Source organism: Crinia signifera, chromosome 5, assembly GCF_055691185.1.
Source record: "Crinia signifera chromosome 5, ASM5569118v1, whole genome shotgun sequence".
In the NCBI taxonomy this organism is placed as follows: domain Eukaryota; kingdom Metazoa; phylum Chordata; class Amphibia; order Anura; family Myobatrachidae; genus Crinia; species Crinia signifera.
Genome location: NC_139221.1, coordinates 155,723,735 through 155,740,776, shown reverse-complemented (window position 1 = coordinate 155,740,776; position 17,042 = coordinate 155,723,735). Strand labels below are relative to the sequence as shown.

Sequence of the window (17,042 nt, the reverse complement as noted above, 5' to 3'; positions counted from 1 at the left end):
TCAGCCTTACCTTCTATGTAACTATGTAACTATGTTTTGTGGTGTCGTTTGTCTTGTGGATAAAGCAGGATGTGTTCTGATCTTCTGAGATGTCCGGTGCCCGGTGATCCCAGGGGTCTATATACTAATCATTGGATATGGAGAAAGTACCAGCCATTTGGCTCCAAACGGACATTTTTCAGGATGTCTGAAAATGGGAGGTGCTGTTGGTTGTACTTTATATCTCTCTCTCTCTCCAAAGCTTATTACATAGACCAACCCCAGTTCTTCTGAATGAAAATCATACTTTGAAATGATAATTTTCATTTTATTTTATAATTGGATCAAATGGCTTAAACAGTCATAATATATTAAGCTTAATATATTAAGCATAAAATATGGTGATGTTGTATTATAGTCAGAAAATAAATGCATGTGTTGTACTTAGATTATTTTATTGAACTTCTTATGTATTATAACATATATGTATATATTTTCTTTATAGATAACCGGTTTCCAGACTTTGGCAAAATTGAATTAGTTTTTTCCGGAACTCCAGAAAAGATCTTAGGTGAATATTATTTAACTATTTTAGTTTCACATGTTTTGTTCTTTAGGTCATGGCCAAAAACCTTAGTTTGGAGTTTTCAAAAAAATTTATATAGTCCAATAGTCAAAGAAACTAATACAGCTAGTAAAACAATGTCAGAAAGGTTTGAAGAAAAAAAGGTGACAAAACTGGGATTAGATTTTTAGATGTAAAATTAAAATCTAATTTACAAAATGGCAAGCAAGAAAGAAAAACGATTATTTTTTTTTTTGGTTTGGTAAACTCACTACAAATACTTGACTTTATTTTAGACAATTAATTTAAATATACTGTGTAAACGAGAAGTTAATGAACAGTACATTTACGCATGATCTGTATGCAAATTAGATTATTTAGTTATCTATCATTTTTGAAAAGAAAAAAACATTTGTGACTAAAACAAAGGGTTATTTCTTAAAGGCTCAGGAAACCCTCACAACAGTCCGGGTGTAACAGTTGATTACAATACATGTGATCCTTTGATCCGATGGGATTCCTACGAAAATACAAATGTAAATGGAGAAGGTCAGTATATCAGAATTGTAATCTATAATTCATTAACATTTTATTCAAATTTACTAAAGTCATCTGCATAGGTATAAGTGAACGATGTTTGTGTGTGTATATGGATGTTCCACGATAACTCTTGAACGCATTAACTAATAGTCTTCAAACTTTGCACACTACCTTATTTTAAGGGATGATCTAAGTTCGAAGATGGGTTTAATTGGGCAAGCCCTTATGGGTGCTGTCATAAACATCCATGCTATTTCTGTTGTTTTCATGCATTGTTTTATGTTGTTGTGACTTTGTGAATACAACACAATAAACAGACTCCCTTAAGTTGCCCCTTACAGACCTGTAAGTGTCCATTAAATGAAAAATATTTTCACTTTACAAAACTTTTGACGATCTGAAATGAATAAGCGACTCATCGGCAGAGTGGTCTGTGAATCGAACACTGTAGATATCGTTATATCGTTCCCCAGTCAGTTATTTTTTTCTCTTGATTGCTTGATTATTCATGGAGGGTTTTTGGGATCTTCTGTACCTGCTACAGCAGCTTCTGCCCTGCTGTGGTTGGCAAGGAAAGGTAGATATATGGAGACGTGTTGTGCCTGCTGCAGCAGCTTATGCTCTGGTGTGGTTGGGAAGGGTAGATGGAGCAAGAATTCTATAAGCATAATCTTTCACCCATCCATTGTACAGGCCTTAAGACTAGTGTTTAAATACAACAAGCTGAAATTAACTTATTATGCAGCTTTTAAAAAAAAAAAAATCAAGTTTTTGTTGTTGAATCCAAAAATATCTGGAGATGCACTTGTTTTGTCAAAAATTTGTATTCCGTATCTGCATTTGTTCCTCTGATGACCCTTCTTAAATAATTCTGGTGAGTAAAGGAACAAATGCAGACTTCCAAGCAGCTAGGACTTATTGAACCTTTATATTCCTTGCCCTAACACATAAATAGGTTACGCGAGTTGTGACGCTGAAATGTGTCTCTTTCCAACTCATGTGTGTGATTATCCTTTGGGATGTCAGGATACAGGCATGTGTATGGGAAACCTCTTCATGCATCTTTCTGGAAGCTTATTGTTAACTTAGGCCAGGCATGCTGTTTCAGTGTAATGGCTCTATTTTCACAAGTTAGGTAGCAACAGCCTGGGCTGGCACTTCTAAAGGGGGGGGGGGGGGGGGGGGATGGCATGGCAGCATGTTTAGGTGGGGAAGCCTTACACCAGCCCTGGCAACATCTACTGAACTGTGAGTACAGTTTTATATTATTATTTCTTTTTTAAGTCCTGCCGCAATTCTCCACAACCTTTTCCTCTCCTTTTTGTTGTAAGTTGTCATGCGCCGGTCCTTTTTAACTTTTGTTTTTTTAATTGCCTTCTTGTTTTGTGTACCTGTTTTGATTTGTGGGCTATGTCTTAATGCCCCTATACACCTGAAAGACATTGCCCTAAATCATACAATCTCAATGGATTGTAAAATGGATGTGTGAATACAATCATGCAATGCCATTCCCAGGGGATTGGAGGATTGGTCCTCTGATCTGACGTGCTGCACATCAGATCAGTTGGGATTGGGAGCAGATTGCATGTGCTTTTATTTGTCTTTAGATGGCTCATGCAACCAGACTCATGTGACACTCCCTCCCTGAATAGCAGAGAAGAGAGGATCAGCTTCATGGCAGTGAAGACTCTGTGAGCCGCAGATGTGCGGGCGGCTGAAGAGAGCGGTGGTAGTCCTTTTGCACAATTCTGTCACTACTCTGAAAACAGTTTTCAGAGGATTGCTGCATTAGGACTATTTAATAATGGAGTAGCACAGCAGATATGGGCAGATTGGTAGTTGCTGGCAACCTGTAAATTTAAAAAACAAAACAAAAAAAAACAGGATTTTTGTACTCTTAAGGTGCCCACACACTAGAACAATATTTTGGCCGATTTCCGATAAATTGTCTGATGTTTTCTGATAATCGGACAATATCGGTCCGATGCGCGCTCCCGTGGATATTTTGCTAAATCCTCTGATCTTTCATTCTGCACAAAAGATCATAAGATTTAACAAAAGATCCATAGGAACGCACATGGGATCCTAAGAAAAATCTTTGGTAAAGATGTGCTCTTGCCTGAAATCTTTTGTCCAGGACAGACAGAAGATTTCAAGGCTAATTTATGCGCAGATCTTTCTAGTGTGTGGGCACCTTTATCGTTTTGAAGGACTGCCAGGGAGTTGAAGGCAAATTGGACACAATCATGATTGTAGACCGGTCGGTACTTGTTTCCTAGCATGGCGCCCATCATATACCATTACATAAGGTATACAATGGTATGCGATGCGATGTGAAAATTGGGTAAATGACCCGAATTGTACAATTATATATTGCACAGCATCGCATGCCAGCAAATGGCATGCGATGCAATGCGATTTTTAATTGTACTACCCTGATGGGTGCTTACAATGTTAAATGCACCCCTATTGTGAACGCCACCCCCACTATCAACGCCAACCCGAAGCGTGGCGAGCACAGCACGCATCCTCCAACCATTTCATACCCCCACTATCCACGTCGGCGTGGAGTCGATCTTAGATAGTGTGGTGAGCGCAGCGAGCCACCGAGCCCGAAGCGCGGCGAGTGCAGCTAACCCCGCGAGGGGACGCGGAATACATGTTAAGTCATCCGTGTGCCCTCGCCACGCTTCGGGCTCGTTGCTTTCGCCACACTGTCTAAAATCAACTCCACGCCGATGTGGATAGTGGCGTTATGAAAAGGTCGGAGGACGCATACCGTCACCCCTTGCAGGCTCACTACGCTCGCCACGCTTTGGGTTGGCGTTGATAGTGGGAGTGGCGTTCACAATGGGGGTGCATTTAACATTGTAAACATCCATCTGGGTGCTTGTCCAATTAAAAATCGCATTGCATGCATCGCATGCCACTATATTGTATGCAATGCGATGAGATGTATAAGATGCTGTAAGATCAAAATCGTGGGCGCTGTGCTAGGAAACAAGTTCCAACCGGTCTTTCTGATGTATGGCCACCTTTAGTTTCGATTTCTTATACCCACTATACTGTTTTGTGAGGTCTTCTAAATTAACAATAATCAGTGTGCCCATTTATTCTGATGGGCACACTGATTAGCAATTGTTTTTCACATTGCTCCTTCTTGGTTTATATTCTAGCAAGATTGTTTTGCCTGTATTTGCTTACATTTCAGTTCAGAGTTTCTTGTCTTTGATTATTTAGGTTACAGGTTTATAAATCTGGTAAAAAGAGGGCCAATTATAAAACCGAGCTGGTTAAATGGCAAAGGCAAGCACAAAAATACCTAAAAATAATGTAACTAATGGTGATGTGATCAGTATTGGACATAATTAGAAATGTATTAAAAATAATATATAAAGGTGTGTGTTGTTGTCTTGCACCTGGATCTCCTTTATATATTTTTGAGGTTTAGTCTTGTATAGTTATTTAAAGACTTGCGCAGTTTAAGTCCATCGCGAGTAAGGTTTTGCAGAATTTAGATAAAATATCGCTAGCCCAAATTGCCTAGTTTTCTGCAAAATGCAATGGATGAAAGAGTGCCTTTCTCAAAACCTATTTCTAAATATGGTGGGTTGGGTGCCAATACCCACAATGCCATCAGGATGTCAGTGTGAGGGGGTATTAAGATCACTAGCTATTCCGGTCTATACCCAGGTTTCTGCTGAAGCAGTGACCAACATCTTAAAACAGTGTGTGCTGGTCCAATTACAGGAAGCTTTCATCCCTATAATTTATAGTAATTAAAGTGAATGGATCTTTAAAGACCATATTAGGACTCCTATGATAACTTTGGAGAAAGTACCAACCAATCAGATCCTAACTTGTTTTTCAAACACAGCTTTTAAATACTCAGCTGCATGGTTGGTGCTCTATCTCCAAGCTTTCATGAATCAACCTCATAGTGACTATGGATACACATTATTCTATCCAAAATATGAGGTTTGCTGTTCTACCTTTTGACCTCCATTCCAAGAAAATTCCCAAATGTGAGAGCAGAGGTGCCGGGAGTCATGAGAACGGAGTTTACCAACAGACCAAATAAATGTGTTCAGTTATTTTAAAAAGAGGATTGTGCTTAAACCAGGCATGTCCATACTATGGCCCTCCAGCTGTTGAGAAACTACAATTCCCATCATGCCTTGCCACAGTTTTGCTATTGGTAAATGCTAAAACTATGGCAAGGCATGCTGGGATGTGTGGTTTCACAACAACTGGAGGCCATAGTTTGGACATGCCTGGCTTAAACTAAAACAGACAAATCGGACAATGTTTGTACTACTGTTGCCGAATATTGAAAACCTGACATGTCTTCTTCCAGAATACTATATTATCTTTGTGTGGGGAATTCAGCTGTTAATTCTATTGTCTAAAGTGATGGGAGATTGCGATCATTAGGGTCGTGTGTAGCCAGGTAAACCCCAACTCAACTAACAGGTACGATGCAAAAAATCTTGTTTGGTTGATCAAATGGATAATTTTTCACTCACTTCAGCTCTTTACCCCCAGGGGGAAGTATGTTGCGAGCTGAAGCGCAGGTCCTGAAAGCTCCATTATAGAATAGAATAGAATCAACTGTATTGGCCATGTATGCTTGCGCACACTAGGAATTTTTTGTGGATTTACAGTGCAGCATCAAGCAGGGATGAAGGGGGGGGGGGAGAAGGCATTACATACATTTCATTAAGACATTACATGTGGGGAACACATGCCCACCGAGTTGCACAGCACCTAGGCAGCCATCAGTGGCGCCACTGGTCACTGCTACAGCCAGGTAGGTAACATTAAGCAGAGACAGTACAATTATCACACAGGGAACACATACCCGCCAAGTAGCACAGCGCCTAGGCAGCCATCAGCGGCACCACTGGTCACTGCTACAGCCAGGTAGGTAACATTAAGCAGAGACAGTACAGTTATCACACAGGGAACACATACCCACCAAGCTGAACAGTGCCTAGGCAGCCATCAGTGGCGCCACTGGTCGCTGAAACAGCCAGGTAGGTAACAATACAAGCAGACAGTACAGTTATCACACAGGGAATATATTTGACTGAGCTGCACAGCTCCTAGGCAGCCATCAGCGGCGCCATCTTGATCATGCTGCTCAAAGGCAGCAGTAATAATAATATTTGTATTTATGAACCACTTTTCTTCCAAAGCTGACACACCCTGCCAGCTTGTTGCTGGCAGGGTGTGCAATCAGTGAAGGAACCATACAGGCTTTGTATACAGTGGGGGTAGAGGTATATGATGAAGATCATGGTAAAGAAACAGTAAAACAAAGAGTAATACATAGCTTTCCTCATCTCAGAGGCGGAGACAGATAGTAATTTGGGAAAAGCAAAATAAAATGTGGCAGTGTTTCGGTTTATGTCCAAATCCAGTCCAAACTCCAGTTCTAACTCATTGCTTGCTTTAGATGACTTGCTTCAGATGATGATGCCAGACAAGCCATGGCCAGGCTTCTCCAAATTTCCCATTTTAAAGGAAAGTTAGGTCAGCTGGTACAGGGGGAGGGGTTGGTGTTTGCACACATTGCTCAGCTTATCTGATTAAAGGTGTGGGATGTTGTTATCTGATTAAAGGTGTGGGATGTTGTAGGCTCCCAGTAGCAAAACACATTTCCATTGCAGACTGTTCTTTTAAATGAAAAGCATCAGGTTTTGGAAAATGGCATTCATGTACCTGTACAGAGGAGGTGAGAGATGGTTTGAAAACTTCATTCCAGTTCTAACTCATTGCTTGCTTTAGATGACTTGCTTCAGATGATGATGCCAGACAAGCCATGTGCTGGCTGAATTCCCCAATATGATTGGGAAGATCAAGGGGGGGGGGGGGGGAAGTGCTGCGGTCATGAGCAATACACATCGGAGCTCATGGCACTATTGTACATGAGAACCTTTCAGAAATCCCAGATTGTAAGCTCCTTGGAGCATGGTCCTCTTTCTTCCAGTACTCGCAGTCCTTTTCTCTAGCACTTTAACCTCCACTCTCCTACCCACATCTCTTCTCACAAGTAAAGGTTCATATTTTATAACAGTAGCACACCAATAGTATTATACAGACAACTTCTTTGCTTCCCTATATCTCCGTTGTATTGTGCAATGAGAATTGTGGTGCTAATCGTTAACTGTGGTATGGTTTAGCTTTTTTCAGTTAACATGATGTTACTTGCTGTGTACCCAGTATTGTTTTAATGTGTGCCACATGTATGGTGCTGTGAACCACTTCTGGCGCATTTATAAATAAAATGTAATACTAATAGTCCACAAACAAACAATACATGGTTCTGATAGTGGGGGTTATTCAGACCTGATTGCCTCTCTGTTAATTTCCAGAGCCCTGTGATCAGATAGCCACCGTCCAACCAGAGTGAAATTCCGCCCTTTGCAAGGCTGCAAAATGGCTTGCGAAAATATTGCAATTGTTGAATAGCTGCAAATAATTAACCATTAAATGATTTTTCCTGTTTGTGCAGTATGTGCATAACCCAAGAACTACTTGGCCAGTGTGATCGAAACTGCTAATTGTGGCCAGAGCTGGTCACACGCCTTCCCTGAAAACGCTTGGGCATGCCTGTGTTTTCTCTGACACTCCTAAAAAACAGCCAGTAACCACGCACTACCGCCGGATTCCTGTCAGTCAACTTGCGAATGGCTAGATGGTGTTTTTTTTTGCAGAATGGCCTAGTGCATGCAAGTTGCAGTCCATTTTCCTGTGTAAATTTAATCTTAAAATTTTGGGAGGCAATTAACATGAATAATGGGGAAAAAATACTTTATTTGTATATTGTATTTACAGTAACATCTTGATATTTTTATTACAAATCTAACCAGATCTGTGTATACAAGAGTTGTTAGTCGACATAATTGAGGAAATGTAATCTTCATGGATTGCCGGCCCATCTCAGAAGTTTTTTCAAAAATAGTCCATCAGCCGGCACCTCCGGCAATCTCAGATCTATTACATTTCCCCAACTATGCCTTTTCTGTTTTCTTCCTATCCTATTATGTCTTTCTCGTTCACGTTTCTGAATGGTTTCTTGTTACCTCTACACCACGGCTATAATTTACCGTGTGTTTGTTTATATGTTTCATGTAAGAATGATCAGAATGTGATGGACGATTGACTCTATCTAAATTGCATGTATAAACAGGAGAACAGGAGATTAAAACTTTGAATACCAAGATTCCAATCCACATACAGCTTCCATAGCTCAGAACTAGCAAAGCAGAGCTGGATGTGAAGACGTAAAAATGGGTAAACTGCCCTTACTCATTTATATATACACTCCGCTACATAGTCTTTGTGCAGTTTTGGGTAGCTTGCGCTAGAGTTTAATGGACATTTGGGAAATAACCCCAAGCAGATCATGTTTTCCAGGTCTCCTCCCAGATTACAAATGATATAATTAACTGTACTTCTAGGTATTTTACAATGTGTAACTGAGTAATGTGTACACTTGTGCATCTGCTAGGTGACCTGGATACCCTGAACTCTTTGGGGTCCTTAGGACTAAATTTGAGAACCTATGGTCCGCAGATGAAGATAGAATGTTAGCAATTGTTCATGAGTTATTGTTTTCATGATTTTTTTTGGTTTGTGCTCTTAAAGCTGGTCAAATGTAGAAAGCATTATTTACATGGCAAATTTCAGTATTGGTAACAGGGATGTCAGTAAAATGCATCACTAGTCCTGATCGACATGAGTGGGAATTCAGTCAGGATGGATAGACAGTAAATAAAGTTTGTCATTTTAAGACCACCCTGAAAATATAGATGTACCCACTCTGTGTGTGTGTGTGTGCATATATGATTAAAGTTTTCAATAGTCTGCAGCCAAATAACCCTGCCTATCATTTGAATGAAACCTAGAATCCATCCAGTAGCAGTAGGCCTTCAATTGGCAGCTCTCAAAACAGAAAAAATGTGGGAGAAAGCCAACCTCCTGCTACTCTTAAGGTGCGTACACACGGGGCACTATGATCGCTGGTAATATATTGCTAGCAATATATTGCTCAGCAATCATATAGCTCAGTGTCCCGTTTTCATCTGCGACCAGAGATGGTCGCAGATGAAAATGTCACACTGCCGGGGGAAGAGGCAGTGGAAGTCATTGGTCAGAGGAGCATGCTCCTCCGACCAGCGACCATTCAGGGGCTGAAAACGGGAGCGCGCACCCGGCGATTTATCTCTGGTGCACACTCCCATCGCTGGCAATATGGTCGCTCAGTGACCATGTTTCCAGCGATATTTGCAATAATCGTCCCCGTCTGTACGCACCATTAAATTGGCTTCTGGCTCAGGACCTACAGGGTATGTGTTTTGCATGGTTAGTCAAATGGGGTCTGATTTGGATGCAATTGAAGTGTATCTTTTTTCAGTGATGGACCTATAGAGCAACGGAAGTATACCGTAGCGTCTACACAAAAGTGAACAGACCTGCCCACTAGAGCCATCAAAACAATATCAGCAACTGCAATCATAAGGAACATAGACTCCCTGAGTGCCTCCATGGGTGCTCAGAATGGCTGTGAGCTGCTATGCTGGTGCCATGTTTTAAGCATAGGAGAATGCAGTTGCATGCCAAGACACAGATCAAAAACGGTCACGAGACACCTGCATTGTTGCAGGCTCTCCACATTAACAGAAAGAACTCGTCTCGTGAAGGAAATCACTTGGCTACTAATTCCTAACTGCGTACTGCATAGCATAGGTACTGTACACGTAGCTTGATAGTGCAAACTGCAGTCACAATAGATGTCCAGTCTACTGATAATAGCTCCAGGTTCCGAATTCAATGTTTCAATGTTACCATTTCTATATTTTTTTTTTCATCAGAAAACATATAGAGCTATCGGGAATGAGGATATACAGTTATTATGGAACAGTTATTACAGAGTGTCAGTTTTTTTACTTTTTTAGTCATGGATTAGTTTTTATAATTTCATGTATACATGATTTCTAGTTAGGATTAGTGAAGTATGGCGACTCTTGTTAGCAATGGTTAGATGATACTGGATGTTAATGCATATGCTCATCTTGCTGTGTCCTCTGAAAAAATTGCGCTAATAATTTTGATATCACAGCCAGATTCCATTATACCAAATCCAGCCATTGTTGCCAGTTATTACAGTGTCAGTTTTTCAACTTGGTTTGTCTTGATTTAGTTTTTATAATTTCATGTATACATGATTTCTGGTTAGAATTAATCCTAATTGCTTCAGATTAAATATGTTCAAGAAACTGATTGGTATACTGTGATTGTTATATTTTAATTCAATTAATTATTATTATTGTTATTTTAGTTAATAAACTAATTATCATTGTGAACCGTCTTGTATGCTATTTCAGCCAGCGCTGGCATATCTCTTTTTTACCTTTGTACTTTTGAGGGAAGTGACTACCCCTTGCCAGCCGCTGGTACCTGTTAGTGTCTGGCCAGACTATAAACATAGTAGAGGAGCATATGTACTAACATCCAGTATCATCTAACCATTGCTAACAAGAGTCACCATACTTCACTAATACTAACCAGAAATCATGTATACATGATCCAAATCCACATGCACACAGAACCTCTAAATATTCTCAACCAGTTCTTTTCCTTTTCAGTAACATAGGAAAAGGGTCTGTAGAATGCACACCTTAGTTCCCTGTAGTGAGGGGATGCAGGTGCACTATGCAATCATTATTACTGCTTACATAATATAAATGTACATTTAATTCCATTTAGCTATCACATAAGAGGTTGTTAGCATTCATTTGGCCACTATCTCCTTTTTACTAAAACTAATACTCTCTGCAACCTCCTTTTATTCTTCCCTTTCACCTGTGGGTGGGGATAGCCAATCCCAAGATCACATGCAGCAGAGATAGCCAGTAACACCCACGGTTCATCTATTTCTATTTATTGAAAAATATATCAAGTTGAAAATGTATTAATAACCAAACCTAATTAAATTATACAATAATTAGTGTAATCAGCGCCAGGAGAAGAATAACATCCAAATAGTATGAGCCTGCCCATCTTTCGTCAAGGGGAACTCGTTGAACAGGTCCCTTAAATTATAGGGGTTCACCTAGGGCAGTGAATCTCAACCCTGGTCCTCAAGTACCCCCAACAGTGCACGTTTTCCAGGTCACCCGGCAGGTGCACTCATTATTCAGGCACATTTGAAAAGATCCACAGGTGGAGCTAATTATAGCACTTGTGATTCTGTGTGGAGACCTGGAAAACATGCACTGTTGGGGGTACTTGAGGACCAGGGTAGAGAACCACTGACCTAGAGGGTGCATTGCACTCCAAACCACCCCAGGGCACTACACAAATAAAAAGATTTCACTTCTGAAATATCCACCCAATCTTCTAACCCCCAGGGCTTCAGTGCTAACTTCCCTGCATCTCCTCCCCCTTTCATCTTCATAACCATGGATTTGACACCTACTTCAAACGCAAATCAACATAATTCAAGAAGACCTTTCCTCGTGTCAAATCCTACAAACCCCATCCTCCTCCATTACTCTCAATATACCCTACAATAATTCTACTCAGTAATTCTAACTCTCCTGACTTTTCTTTTTCGCTCTCCCCATCCCTGTCCACCTCAGCCAGTTCTTCCTGACTGTCAGATTTCCACAGCTTTCAATTGTTTACACACTGTCTGAAAACCCATCTCCACCTTTACAACTTTTCTCAGAAATGTCTCAGTTTCTACTCTGAGACACATTCACTCCCCATTAGAATTTAAGCTTCTTCGTTTGCAAATCCTCATTCACTTTGTCTGTGCTTTATTGCCTATCTGTTAGGAGTTTTGCAGAATTGTGTTGCTTTACAAAGTAGCAATATCTTTGCAGCCTCAGACACCACTAGTAATTAAAGATAATATATGGCACTGTGAGGTTTAGAACATACCGTATCTCTCTTCAAGCATGCCAAAGTGTTGCTGCATGTTTGAACAGTATCTACTACTTTTTCCCCCAATACTGTAAATAAGTTTATATCAATCATACATTCATTTTCTGTATGTATTAATGTGGTGACAGAGTCTCTGAAAAGTCTGCTGGGTAAAACATGTGTTGGACCAGGATGCCCTGTGTGTGCACCCAGGGTTTTCCCTATTGCTCAGCCATTGCATTTGAGTATGGGGTGTCTTTCACCTATCATTTCCCTTTCTTCACTTTTCCCTGTTTCAGAGGTAGTGGGAGAGTTCTCCTTCAATGGAATCATTACTCCCAGTGCTATTTTTCAGCAGGAACCAGCAGGAACTCAGTTCCTGAACCTCTAATTAAATATGACATCATCAGGAACTGAAAATGCACTTTTTATAAGATAAGTTTTATTTTAAAGTCACCTGTGAGTGCCTTTGTTTCTAAATACAATATATACATCTATCTCTCCCTCCCTCTCTCCATTATTTATGGTTTTTTTTATTTAATTGATCCACCCGCAGACCAGAAGTTCCTGAACCTATTTTTCCAGAAAAATAGTACTGATTACTCCATATCTGTTAAGGCCCATACACACGGGGCGACTTTAAGCTGAAAGCCGCTCAAAACAGCAGTATATACACAGTATACACACACAGAGATCTATATCACGCACACACAGTGCATTATTCCTTATACTGTAATACATAAGTAGTAGTGTTTGACAAAGTTATATATATATATATATATATATATTTATATATATTTATATTTATGTATATATGTAATACATGGGTAGTAGTGTTTGACAAAGTGTCCGTAAGTCTCCGAGAAACACTGCCATGTGCAGAGAGTGAAAGTACACCTTTCTCACGTGCATACATATATAGATAGATAGATATGTCAAAGAACAAAGTTTGTGGAATCATAAGGCCCAGGCAAGTTGATAAGCTTCCGTAGCAGTAATGCAAAAAAAAAAAGCACTTAGGTGCAGTTAGAGTGACCCAGCTGCTCCGTTCTCCACCCAAAGCTAACCTGATGTGTGCTGATTTTTTATGCTCTAAACTTGCATGATCCACCTTGTCTGTTGGTGTTTTTATGTGATATATTAAAAAGTAACAAAAAAAAGTAATATATATATATATATATATATATATATATATATAATCTCAGCAGATCGATCAGCTTCAATGGACTCTCATAGGAAAATAATTAGCACACAGAGGCTGCTAAATTGGGCAGCCTCTGTGTGCTAATTATTTTCCTATGAGAGTCCGTTGAAGCTGATCGATCTGCTGAGATGGAGGATTAAGCTCCGGATGCAAGTATTGCTTGATGTGAGAGTGCCGGCTGGTGGTACAAGTGTGTATGTATGTGTGTGTGTGTATATATATATATATATTGTAAGACAGTGGCAGGGAAAGTCATAGACGGCAGGTACCTTTCCCCTAGAATCCTGTCTTATGGCATATAGACTGCAGGCTGTTTCAATCTGTGTGGTAAGCTCCGGCTTACAAAGGGTGTTCTGTCCTGGGCTGGTAATCAGGAGAGCACCTGATTCTTTAAAAAGGAGTCAGCCCTCTCCATAGGGCTCTCTCTCTCTCCCTGGGTGTTGGAGGCAGTAAGCTGCTGCTAGAGAGAGACAAGGCTGTAAGTACTGCATTACTTGATCTATATCTGCTGTGTGTGTCCAGTGTCACATAGTGTGGCCCTGGTATAGAGAGGGACGTTTATTCTGTTTAGTTAGAGCTCAGACGAGCAGGTTTTTATTTTCTGTTTTGCCTGAAGTGTAAAGGCTGTTTTTTTAGTTTCTTGCTCTGAGTGCTGCAATAAACTCAGGCAAGCCCTGTTTTGGACCCAAGCCGTGATGTCACTGTCTAAGTCTGTGCCAAATCCTCACCTGTGCCTACCCGTTTGATGCTAAAACCCCACATATGGTGGAGAATGCGAGCAAGCATCTCACTTAAAGAGACATACACCGAACTATAGGACTTTTGCTACAGCAAGCTGGAAGTTGTTGCTAAAGGCAACCAGCCACAAGTGAGTGTCCGGAGTGCGCTGATACTTGCATGTCCTGGCTGAAGGCTGCTGTAACACTGCAACAGGAGACTGTTAAAATGGAGGACCTTTTAAAACACTTGGTGCAGGCAAATGAGCTGCAGCGGCAGGCAAACGCATATCAGCAAAAGGTGCATGAGGAGGCCATGCGTGCCCAGGCTGAAACCAATGTTTTGCTGCTTGAATCCAACAGACAAACCTTAAAGGAACAGCAGCAAACTAATCTGCAATTACAAGAGCAAATACAGAATGTGGCTAAGAGTGTGGCGCAGAGTGTGCAAACACCCCAACCCTTGCTTCCAACCACACGGGCTGCAGTACAGAAATCTCTGCAAAAGATGACTCTCACGGATGATGTAGAGGCCTTTCTTGCGGTGTTTGAACGTGTAGCAGAGCGTGAACAGTTACCCGTGGATCAATGGGCAGGTGTGGTAGCGCCTTTTCTAACTGGAGAACCACAAAAGGCGTATTTTGATCTGAGTGAGCAGGATGCTAAGGTCTACGCGAAACTCAAGGGAGAGATCCTTGCTCGCTTAGGCGTAAACATGAGTGTGCGTGCCCGGAAGGTGCATAACTGGACTTTTTCTGAACAGTTACCTGCGCGGTCCCAAATGTATGACCTGGTCCACCTGGTAAGGAAATGGCTACAGCCAGAGGAGTCTACACCAGCGCAGATCGTGGAGAGAGTCGTGCTGGACAAGTATCTTTGTTCCTTACCTCCAAAGGTTCAGCGCTGGGTCGGTCAGGGCGACCCTAATGATGCCGAGGGGCTTGTCAACTTGGTTGAGAGGTACAGAGCTACTGAAAATCTAATCCAAGAAGTGCCTCCTGGACATTCCACCCTCAAGAACAGCAAATCGGCCGGATCATCTGGTAAGACTGTTCCGTTTACTAGAGGGGTGAATAATGTTGTAAAGGGAGGTGGCCTAGATGGGGAACAAACAGTGGAGAGGCGTTCCCAAGGGACAGTAGGGTCCAAACCTGGGTCGCAAAAAGACTGGGGCCGCATACAGTGTTGGCGTTGTCATGGACCTGGGCATATTGCTGCCAATTGCCCCCTTACTTCTGAGCCAATGGAGTGTGATACAGCCAGGCGAAGCTCTTTATATGCACGTTCTGTTTTCTCTGCTGAGACTGTGTCAGAAACTGGACAGCAAATATGTCATGTAAAGGTGGATGGTTATCCCGGGAGGGCTCTACTGGACTCTGGGAGTTTAGTTACTCTCATCCATGCCAGCTTGGTAGACCCTGGGACACTCACAGGACGTTACATAGGGGTCTTGTGCATACATGGGGACACCAAGGAGTATCCCACAGCTTTAGTCCAGCTAAAGAGTACTTGTGGAACTGTGTCCCATGAAGTGGGCGTGGTAGAGACCCTGATGCATAGTGTGATCCTGGGAAGAGACTTCCCATTGTTCTGGGACTTGTGGAAACAGAATGTACACTACACTAGAAATGATGTTAATAATGAGAATGTGTGCCCTGTGATTAGTCCTGAGCCTTTTGATCAGGATACTGAGGTTCAAACGGTAGGGGTGACCACTATTGAATCTGACCGTTTTCCCCTAGCTGTTCTTGCAGGTGAAGCTGAGGAGCAGGAAGAAGCGTGTGACATGCCTGAGCTAGAGATGTCACGTGATAATTTTGGGACTGCTCAACTTAGAGATCCCACCTTATTAAGAGCTAGGGAAAATCCTAAAGTCATAAATGGTGAGCCCCAATACCCCAATGCTGACAAAGAGTTCCCATATATGGCCATTAACCAGGATCTACTGTATCGGGTAGATAAAATCCGTGGTGAGATAGTTGAGCAGCTGGCGGTGCCCCGGCCATACCGTAGAATAGTCTTAGACCTTGCTCACAAACACGCGATGGGAGGACACTTAGGTACTGAAAAGACCACACAACGCGTGTTGCAACGGTTTTACTGGCCCGGGGTTCACCGCGCAGTAGAAGACTACTGCAAGTCCTGCCCTGACTGTCAGCTGACGGCTCCCATGACACATTTTAGAAGTCCCCTGGTTCCGTTACCTATTATTGAAGTGCCCTTTGACAGGATTGCAATGGACCTGGTCGGCCCTTTGGTAAAATCCTCAAGGGGATTTCAGTATATTCTCGTGGTGTTGGATTACGCCACTCGTTACCCTGAGGCTATTCCTTTGCGGAATACCTCTTCAAAGTCCATAGCAAAAGAGCTCTTCAACATGTTTACCCGTACCGGCATACCCAAAGAGATCCTTACCGATCATGGAACCCCCTTCATGTCTAAAGTCACGAAAGAGTTGTGTAAACTATTGAAAATTAAGCATCTACGTACATCGGTGTATCACCCACAAACTGACGGTCTTGTTGAAAGGTTTAATAAAACATTAAAGGGGATGTTGAAGAGGGTAGTGAGCAAAGATGGGAAGGACTGGGACTGTCTTCTGCCTTATTTGATGATTGCGGTTCGTGAGGTGCCCCAATCATCCACAGGTTTTTCCCCTTTTGAGCTAGTATATGGCAGACATCCTCGTGGACTGCTTGATATAGCAAAGGAAACTTGGGAACAGGAGACTACACCCTACAAGAGTGTCATTGAGCATATTTCTCTTATGCAAGACAGAATTGCTGCGGTCATGCCTATAGTCAGGGAACACTTAGAGCAGTCCCAAGAAGCACAACGTCAAGTGTATAACAGGTCAGCCAGGGTAAGAAGCTTTAACCCAGGTGACCGCGTGTTGGTATTAGTGCCCACCGTAGAAAGCAAATTTCTTGCTAAGTGGCAAGGGCCTTATGAGATCATCGAAAAAGTGGGAAGTGTAAATTATAAAGTGTATCAACCAGGTAAACGGAAGCCAGAACAGTTGTACCATGTGAACTTAATTAAACCCTGGAAAGACAGAGAGACTCTGACAGCTGTAAGTGACCCCTCTAGTGATAGCCCAGAG

At 41.7% G+C, this 17,042-nt stretch overlaps 1 protein-coding gene across 4 annotated transcripts in view; it reads left to right on the top strand.

Annotated features, from left to right (window-relative positions):
* TNS3 (tensin 3) overlaps positions 1 to 17,042 on the top strand; it is a 375,154-nt gene that overhangs the window by 235,988 nt on the left and 122,124 nt on the right. For all 4 annotated transcript variants that reach the window (XR_014474929.1, XM_083188134.1, XM_083188132.1 and 1 more), the window contains 2 exons: positions 485 to 550; positions 989 to 1,093. Coding sequence is in view for 3 of the 4 variants with exons in the window: in XM_083188134.1 (XP_083044260.1) it covers positions 485 to 550; positions 989 to 1,093 (171 nt within the window). In the remaining variant the exon portion in view is untranslated. The remainder of the gene's footprint in view (positions 1 to 484; positions 551 to 988; positions 1,094 to 17,042) is intronic.